This window comes from Lethenteron reissneri, chromosome 2, assembly GCF_015708825.2.
Source record: "Lethenteron reissneri isolate LAM-NWPU_2019-01 chromosome 2, ASM1570882v1, whole genome shotgun sequence".
Classification (NCBI taxonomy): Eukaryota; Metazoa; Chordata; class Hyperoartia; order Petromyzontiformes; family Petromyzontidae; genus Lethenteron; species Lethenteron reissneri.
The window spans coordinates 4,389,913-4,399,801 of NC_083780.1; the positions used below are offsets into that span (position 1 = coordinate 4,389,913).

Genomic DNA, 9,889 nt, shown 5'->3' on the forward strand with positions numbered 1-9,889 from the left:
CCGCCGCTGTTGGCGCCGCGACTCCGCAGCCGGGCGCTGGAGCTGATGCAGCTCAGCAACCCGGCGTCGCTGCTGCTTCCATTGTGACGCCGTCGGATGGGCCCATGTTCATGTCGGGCGGCCAGCAGCTACGTCGGTTGCCACCAGTCCGCCCATTCATCGCTGCTTCGATGCGGCATACGCATCAGTGGGTTGGCCAATGGAAGAGGCTCTGCAGGCACTCCCTACATGCCTGGATGACAGGAAACCGCTGGCACTCCGGCGGATAGGGCGTCGCTTCTGGCGGCAACCTAACAGATGGCTGCGGTGTTCGAACCACCGTCGAACGCGCGCCTGAAATTTTTGCTGCGGCAGCGGGAGGAGGGGGAGCCACCATTTGCCTTCTGCTTCTCCCTGCTGGTGCTGGCACAGGCTGCCTACCCCGGCCTGGAAGGCAAGGCACTGGACTCGCTAGCCTTGGAACGATTGCTCTCCCTGGTGTGTGAGCTCGGGATCACTTTGTCCATCGCCGAGGAACGCCAAATTACATCACTAAAGGTGGCACAAAACATGCAGGCTCACCTCGCCTTGCGACAGTCGCCCGGTGTGGTGGCATGAGCGGGGGTCCCAGTGCTTGCGGGGGTGGCCGCACCTCATGGGGAGGACTCCCTCGTGGCCCTGGTGGTGGCCGATAGCCGCGGGAGGGGTGCCGGAGATCGCCGGCCGGAGCAGCAATGGTGGGCAGGACCTCCTCGCCCCTAAGGCTCTGCAAACGTGGCCTCCTTCCGATATGGTAAGCAGGGCCACATCGAGCGGGGCTGCCGCAACGCTCCCGGGTCCTTCAACAAGGCCTCTCCGCCTTTCCTCGGCTCTACGTCAGCATCGGCTACTGAGTCCCAGGCGGGTCGCGACGCATCAATAACACGGCCGCTCCCCTTACCTCACGCATCTAGCAGGGTTGGGGTCCATCATCGCAGGGTCATCGCTGGGGGGTTGGGTTCATCCTCTGCACGCTCGTTGCCATCCGCCGGGTGGCCTAGGCAGATCCGCCAATGGGATGCGCTCGCGTATCGAGTTGTGGCGGCCGCTGCCGGGTCCTCGGCGGTGGTTGGGTACGTGCAGGGGGTCTAAATGCGGGTTTTGGTGGACACAGGGGCGTCCGCCACTATTATATCCGAGTGCATTTTTCAGTTGTTGCTACACAACGTTGGTCTGTTACGGCCGATTCAAGGGGGTTGTGTTGCTGCAAATGGCGACAGTTTTGGTATTTTGGGCACATTGTGGCATCGGTCAGGAATGGCAAAATCTATTTGGTGGGGCCCATTCAAGTTTCCAGGACCTTGGCAGTGCCATTCCTCTTGGGAACTGACTTCTTGGCCAAGATGCCCATTTGCATTCTCGTGGACAAGGGTTGTGTGGAAATGCTGTTGGGGCATCAGTTACACTTCCTCCAGTCTCCCACTATTTTGTCCCCCCTGGCCACCAGTCTACGGGCCTTAAATAAGGCGTCCGTGACCGTTCCACCGGGGTTACAAATCCTGCTACCCCTCAGGCTGTGCAGACCCCTGAAATTGGACTCACCAGAGATGGGCTTCCTTTTGTCTCCCTTTAATTACTTTACAAGAACACCCGGGTTGTTACGAGCCTTAACGGCCGTGTTGGAGGGCCAGGACCTCTTTTTGCAGGTCCTTAATTCGGGGCCCTCGCTGATTGTGGTTCTGGCCGGCGCCATTTTGGCACACGCAACCCCGGGCCCTCCACCGGCTGGAGGGGTTGTGGCGAGCGTGATGCACGAGGGGAAGACTGACGCATCGTGGATCAATGCGCTGTGTAATGAGAAAGTCTGGTTATCCTCCGAGGAGTGCCAGCAGCTCAGCAAACTAATCGAGAAGTTTAGTCAGAGTAAATTCAATTTTGGTCGCACCACTCTTTTGGAACATCACATAGACACCTATTCGGCTAAATTCACACCGCTTCAGCCCGGCAGAAAAAGAGCATGTCCGCTTGGCCGTCGACGAGATGTTGGCAGTGGACATTATCTCCCCATCCACTAGCTCTTGGGGTGCCCCCATTGCGCTAGTCAAGAAACGGGACGGGAGTCTCTGGTTCTGCATCGATTTCTGTAAATTAAGCAAGATCTCGGTGGCTGCTGCATATCCATTGCCTCGCATGGATGATTCCCTGGATGCCCTCTCAGGTGCGCAGTTCTTTTTGACCCTAGACTTGCTCTCAGGCTTCTGGAAATTGCCACTAGACGAGGCCTCTAGACCCAAGACAGCGTTCCACACACGCCAGGGGCTGTTCCAATTCAATCGGTTTTCTATGGGTCTCCATTCGTCCCCAGCCACCTTCCAGCATCTCATGTAGATGGTCTTGGCGGGGCTACAATGGGAGTCTTATTTGATTTACTTGGACGACGTTATTGTTTTCAGCAGTACGTTTGACGAGCACTTGCAACGCCTTGAATCAGTGTTCGTCAAAGTGCGTGCTGCGGGCTTGAAATTGAAGCCCCAGAAATGTAATTTGTTACAACCATTGGTGAAGTATTTGGGACATATTGTGAGTGTGTCAGGTGTCGCCATGGATCCGGAAAAGACAGCTTGTGTCCGGATGTGGCTGACTCCCACATCTGTCGCTGAGGTGCGTAGCTTTGTTGGCTTCACATCGTATTATCGTCGATTTGTGCGCGATTTTGCGATGATAGTGAAGCCACTGCACGCACTCTCTGCCAAATGCCCAAAGTTTTGCTGGGGGCGCAGACAAGGATGCCGCCTTTGTTACGCTTCGCACATCCTTAGCCGATGCGGCGCCCTTGGGGTACCCAGATTTTACAAAACCCGTCCTTTTCGACACCGATGCCAGCGACATGGGCATTGGGGCAGTCCTGGCTCAGGTGGTCGATGGGGTTGAAAGGGTTGTGGCCTATGGCAGCCGTGTTTTTTCCCCAGCTGAACAGCGGAATTTTGTGACCCGGAGGGAGCTGCTGGCCATAGTTTTTTTTGTGCAACTATATTGGCCCTATTTGTATGGTAGATGGTTCACCGTCCGGACTGACCATGCGACCTGCAATATTTGCTGCGGATCGATCAGCCCTTGGGTCAACTGTCCTGCTGGCTCGAGGTGCTGCAGGAATACCCTTTTGACGTCATCCACAGGAAGAGGGCACAGCATGGTAATGCTGATGGGCTGTCCAGGTTGCCTACGGAGGGTGGTTGCGCTTGTGCACTGGGTTCAAGTTGCTGCAGGACCCTAGTGGACGCCGTGGCCCTTGGTTGAAGCGGTCCCCCCTCCAGGTGTGGCGTTGCCCATTGATTTTGGCCTGGAACTCCCCCTAGAGGTATGGTCCAAGTTGCAGGTGGAGGATTCCTCTCTGCTGAGGCTACAATGCCGTGTTGGGCCAAATGACCAAGGCTCAGCTACGTCGGTTGCTCCGGTGATCGCTGTGCATAACAGCCTCCTCATGCGTTGGGATGCCCAATTGGAACGTTATTGTGTTGTTGCACCCACTGCCCTGTGAGGTAAATCGACCCGGGCATTTCACGATAAACTTATGCACCTTGGCTACAATAAGACCTTGTTGACCCTTAAACGGGACTACTACTGACCGGGTGTAGAAGGTGATGTGGCACTAATATTGAAAGGTTGCCACGACTGTGCGTGGAAGAAGGCCCCAGTTGGCCAGGATCGGGCTCCGCTGCAGTCAATCCGGGTTTCTGGTGTCAATGAGCTCATGGCACTCAACATTTTGGGCCCATTTCCAGCATCCAAACGGGGCCATAGGTACCTTATGGTGGGAGTCGAATACCTCACACGTTGGCCTATGTCATGGCCTCTGGTGGACCAATCGGCCTCTTCCATCACCAAGGCATTCGAACAAGGGTACATTCTGGACAAAGGTACCCCTGAACAACTGTTAACGGCCCAAGGGCAGAAGTTTTCTTCCCGGTTGCTCAAGGAGGTCTGCGACCTCCTTGGCACCAAGAAAATCCCCACCTCGCCCTACCACCCTCAGTCCGACGAGATGGTAGAGCGGTTGAACCGCACCCTCACGTCCATGCTGTGCCACCATGTGAATATGTCCCAATCAGACTGGGACCTGTTCATTCCGGGGATTCTGGCCGCATATTGGTTGGCTCCTCATGCCTCAACGAGGTTCTCGCCTTTTTATATAATGTATGGAAGGGAACCAGAGCCCCCGATGCACATCCAAATGGATGTAGGGACTTCCAAAAGGGGTCGTCAGTGCCCGCTACAATGAGGGTCGCACTTGACCGGCTGCATGAGAGACAGCAGGCGGCTGTGAACAATTCGACCAATCGGCAGGTGGCTAACGAGTGCCTGCCCAAACATCAAGCTGCCGGCCTTCCATGAGAAACAGGCCAAAAGGCATAGCTACACTGCCCCTAAGTACCAGTTGACACGTCTCCTAAATTGCATCGCCCTTGGCAGGGCCCTGTTGAGGTCGTGGAAATCCGTCGGCCGCAATGTGTTTGGATTTGGTTCGGTCGCCGGCACTGGATAGTACACCCGTCCCGGCTCAAACGATATGTGCCACCTAGCCTCGTGGATTCATCTCACTTCCTGAGTGGCCGGTGATTGATGCATCCGACAAGCCAGGCCGCACAGATCGTGATGGCAAAAGCGATGTCCGGCCTTTGTGTGCGCCTGCAGAGCCCTCACCAGTAACACCTGCGGCGACGCCTCGTCCATTGGAGGTCCCGGCAAAGGGGCCTGTCACCTGCTGGCGTGCCACCTGTGCCGGCAACCAACGCCGCATGGGGGAGCGGGCCTGCAGCACATATGCGCTCGAGGGGCATGCGGCTCCGGTGAAAGCCAGTGTGGCCGTTTTCATCGGCCTCCAGCCTTCGTCGCCCAGTCCTAAGTTGTCCCGTGTGATGAAGGCCTTCAAACTTTATTCTGTATTTATACCGTGCTGCCATAATGTTGGGTTCATAGTTTGCAGAGGGTCCCGCCTCAACACACACATCACATGGTTTTTATTGGTGTTCTGTTGATGTCTCCCTGTCCGGGTTGCCGGGCTCTGCTTTTGTAGTGGTTACAGCCAGGTCGGCTGATTTTTTTTCACGGGGGGGGTAATGTAGAGGAGTAGTTCGGGGATGTTACATCACGTGCACCTTCCGGTGTGATGACGTCATATGATGTGACAGTATGCGCGCCTTCCGGTACAATGACGTCATGGGAAGTGACGTCATGCATGTGGGGCGGGGCGATGACGTAATGTCTCCTCAGGGTGCTTAAAGTGGAGCTCGTGACGAGAGCGGGGTCATTATAGGAGCCCGGGAAAGTGAATGGTGGAAGAGTTAACCAGGAGTAGGGCTCATGGAGTCTGGAGAGAAATCGGCGACAGTGATAGGAGTGGCTGCTCTCCTCGGTCGATCGGTGTTGGCTGATCCTCCGGCCGATGCAGAGGAGAGAGCCCGGGAGCTAGCTGAGCTACAGAACAGACAGTGTGGGTCCGGGTGAAGGACCGAGCATAGGACCCCTACCCCTGGGGAATAGTTTGTAATCTCTTAATGATACCGGCGTAAGCCCTTAATAAACCACTGGCGTAAGCCCTTACAGAAGATCGCCCTCCGAGTTGTATTTTGCACCTTAACACTAATATACAGTTGGTAGATGCAGGTACCACCACAGTCAGTATGCACTGCGGTAATCATAGCAGGTACCACCACAGTCGGTATGCACTGCTGTAATCATAGCAGGTACCACCGCAGTCAGTATGAACTGCTATAATCATAGCAGGTACCACCACAGTCGGTATGCACTGCTGTAATCATAGCAGGTACCACCTTAGTCAGTATGCACTGCTGTAATCATAGCAGGTACCACCACAGTATGCACTTCTGTAATCATAGCAGGATACCACCACACTCAGTACGCACTGCTGTTAGATTTTTAAGAGTAGTTTTGAAATATTTTTAAGACCCGAGCAATGCCGGGTACTTCCTGCTAGTTTATAAAAAAAAAACAACAACAACGTTCATTACTCGATCACCGTCACAGTCCGAGTTTGCAATGCTTCCGGTCTTCCAATGCGTGTTTACAGGAAATATTAATTAAGTCACTGTTAGGGGCCGTCTATATATGACGTCACGCACATGGGGGGGGGGGGGAGGGGGGTCAAACATTTGTAATGATGTGTGACGAGGGGGGTTTGAGAAATATGACGTCACATCAAAATGCGCAACTTTAAATAAATACTAGCTGTACTACCCGGCTTCGCCCGGGACTTGTATCCACCACGCCCGGCCGCCTTTGTCTCCCCAGTGGCGATGTTAATACGCCACACCAGTTACTCGTTTTTAGGCTGAGTCCCTCCCTCACCACTCTCCCTCCCTCACCGCTCTCCCTCCCTCACCGCTCTCCCTCCCTCACCGCTCTCCCTTCCTCACCACTCTCCCTCCCTCACCGCTCTCCCTCCCTCACCGCTCTCCCTCCCTCACCGCTCTCCCTCCCTCACCACTCTGTAGAGGACGTGAAACTTTGATGAATTTTCCTCAAGAGTCGCGTGGTGGGTGTCGAGGCCTAGCACCGTGCAGAGCCTCCGGCCTCGCCTGATTTTTCCACCCGGCTGATGCTGGGTACGGGTGCCGTTCCCCCCCCCCCCCCCCCGCAGTACAATAATACAGTGTAATCGCTATAATTTAATAATCTACCGACCCTATAATAGTAATTGCACACATTGTGGTGGGGGGGGAGTGAAGAGGACGTGAAACTTTGATGAATTTACCTCAGAGTGGCGTGTTAATGCGTGCGCCTATTTTTAACGGGAATTTAAAATGGCGTCCACCCCGCGACGAAGGCGTCGCTACCCGTTGGCAGGGGCAACCGCCGTCCAATGAAAGCGGCGAAGGCGTCGCTACCCGTTGCCAGGGGCAACCGCCGTCCAATGAAACTGCAGCCCGCGGCGAAGGCGTCGCTACCCGTTGCCAGGGGCAACCGCCGTCCAATGAAAGCGGCGAAGGCGTCGCTACCCGTTGCCAGGGGCAACCGCCGTCCAATGAAACTGCGTATGGTCCGGCGACACACAGACACACACACAGACAGACAGATTCGCGATTTTATATATATAGATAAACATCACGTTCTACTTAATAAAATATAATTATTATAACAACAGTAATTTGTATTAATTTTCATTATTAACTATTTGATTAATTAAATTTACTAAGGTCACCTTTTATTTATTCCATGAAGGAGCATTTTGCTTCCCCATGGGAGAATGGAGAAGCATACATTTTGTAAAAATTTGGAATGATTGTCATTAAGCATTTTGATTTTAATGATTTTACAAGGGCTTTTCATTCTGTGGAATAAATATGTGATTGTTATAATTGTATTCTCCATTTTGCTTCGTTCTACTACAAAGTTTCAAGTATTTTTTATAGTTATAATTATGAGAGAATTTCAATATAATATTCTAAACATCTGCAGTTTTAGTTACACGTTGATTATTTTCAAGTGAATTTTATGCTAAATTTCAGCTTTCCAACGCCTCCTTTCAAATATTTGTTTTCTCCTACAACATCAGAGTGCAGCACCACATTAAATACGCACTACAATGACAATAGTTTAAAGTGATTTGAAGCATGTTTTATTAATCGGCAAAAATCGCATAACGTCATTTATGGACAGCCCCTTACTTCAGCGAGGTCTAAATACATAATGTCTATAAGATGGTCGGTTTAATGCAATGCTGTTTAATGTGTATGATATGCTAACGCTTCGTGCAATGGCCCTTCTTCAGAGCAGAGAGAGAGGGCAGTTTCACTGATGTATGGTTGAACTTCGCGCTTCACAGTTGGGCCCTTTAAACCCTTGGATAATTTGAAGTTGCCGTATTAACCCAGTCACCCATTGGGTAGCAAACAAACTCCCTCGAGCAGTGAGATATCGATATAGAAACCTCTCATGTCCGATAGGGACCCAGCGGCTTCTGTTAGCGATCAAAAGCAGCCCTCTCATGTAAATATAGACACGTACATATGAATGTAAACATGTCCATATAGACATGTGTACTATACGGATACTACCCGCTTGGGCAGGGCTTCATCTAGCAGTGGATTGATCATGGCTACTGCTGATGATGATGATGATTTTAAAACGTGTACAGAGAATTAACAGTGACACTACATCGCGTGCCCGACAGGCAGAACAAACAAGGCAGGCGATGCGACTGACAGTGCGCAATTAAACAAAAAGGGCAGGCGATACAGACTGAGCATATGAGGCGTACAACATACAACACACGCGCCACAGTGGCAACAACGACGACTACAACAACCACAAACGCCACAGCAGCAGCAGTCGTGCGTAGCGGCTGGAGAGTGAAGAGCACGCAGACGTAAGTGTGAAACGTCCCTGCGGATCACTATTGTGCAATTTCACTCAAACCTTTGTTTAACACCATTATTCAACAAAGAGAGCGAGTATTCAACTAAGCAAGGGTCCGAGACCCAACTTGGTCAAACACCCCCACGGGGAGACTCTGTATCCGATTGTTTTGCAATTGCAGGATATGGGTGTCGACAGGGATCTCAGCGGGAACTGAACTCAGTTCTCTAGTGTAACAGTCAAAATAATGGAGCCTATTCACAGGACCCACGTAGCACGAACACTGCAAGGGTCGTGCGGCTCCGCGTGGCACCAGCACAGACTTCGCCTCCTTCAAAACTCAAATCATCAAGGAAATTAGATGATTTTCACTTAGCAGTTATTTGCGTGTGATTTATTATCATGGGTTATTATTTAAACACTTGCATTGTTATTTTTTCAATATATTAATATGCAAGTATCTCCAAGTATTTGATCAACATTCAGGTACCACACAATATTCAGAATATTCAGTTTATGTCTATTCTGTTTCTGTACATATGTGCAGTGACACAGCGCTGTCCAGCAGCAGAAACTGCAGTGGACAGTTAGCGCACACGCTGTTGATTATTTACACGGGTGCGCCAGCAGGGCGGAGGAACTGGGGCAGGGAATCACGAGCGACCTCTTTGAGAAGCCCCTGGAACCTGCTAGTGGTGCCAGGCCAAGCCGAGTAGGATAAAAACAGCAGAGAGCAAGAGTTATGTGCTGTCAGATCTGGGATTGGACTCATCTCGTCGTCGCTGTCAGCTTCGCTGCCTTCATCGCTGATGCCTTCACGCGATTATTGCATGCCTGGATAGTTCTTGGCTGTCCTGGTCGACGCCGTCAGTTTAACGCGGTTAGACTTGTGTTTAGGCTGGGCTGTACGACATCAGGAAACTACGGGGTGAAATTGTCAAGCTGAGAGTGATAAGGTGCCTCCGACAAATACCTCGTCTCTGACTTGTGCTACACTACATCTGGTGTCAGAAGTGGGGTACCCAAGTAACTAAGAAGAGGGACCCACAAATAGTGTCATCAGTACGAGGACGGCAAAACGGCCATCCCTTCGACAATCCCGGGACCCGGGACCCCGTTTATGAAGCCAGCTGGCTGCGGAGCAGCCGGAGAGCCGCCACGGATCAGCGCGACATCCGCTACACATCGACGGGAGGGCGGCTACGCATCTGCGGCAGAAGCGGCCACGCATTGGCGGGAGAGCGGCTAAGCATGTGTGGAGAAAACGGCTGCACATCGAAAGGAGAGCGGCGCAATTTTTCTGCGGTCGCGTGCCAACCACGTGGCATCGTGGAGGTTCGCCGTGGCGGGAGAGGTGAGGGACATCATGGAGGATGCGCCGCGGTAAGTGGCGCAGAGAGGAGGAGCCCAGACCAGAGAGCGGAGGAGCCCAGACCAGAGATCATACATATGATGGGCACCATTTTTCCCCTGGAGAATCTGCCATGGCCAGCAGCCGCCATTTTGAGGTGAGCGTGTGAACGTGCGGAAAGTCGGCGGTGCTGCAAGAGGCCAT

The 9,889-nt window shown here is 52.6% G+C and overlaps 1 protein-coding gene across 1 annotated transcript in view; it reads right to left on the reverse strand.

Annotated features, from left to right (window-relative positions):
- LOC133341549 (carboxypeptidase N subunit 2-like) overlaps positions 1-9,889 on the reverse strand; it is a 28,798-nt gene extending 18,909 nt beyond the window's left edge. Inside the window, exons 1-3 of the mRNA XM_061550218.1 lie at positions 9,795-9,889; positions 8,480-8,588; positions 5,944-5,946 (exon numbers count right to left, since the gene is read on the reverse strand). Of these exons, the coding sequence (XP_061406202.1) occupies positions 5,944-5,946; positions 8,480-8,588; positions 9,795-9,889 (207 nt within the window). The remainder of the gene's footprint in view (positions 1-5,943; positions 5,947-8,479; positions 8,589-9,794) is intronic.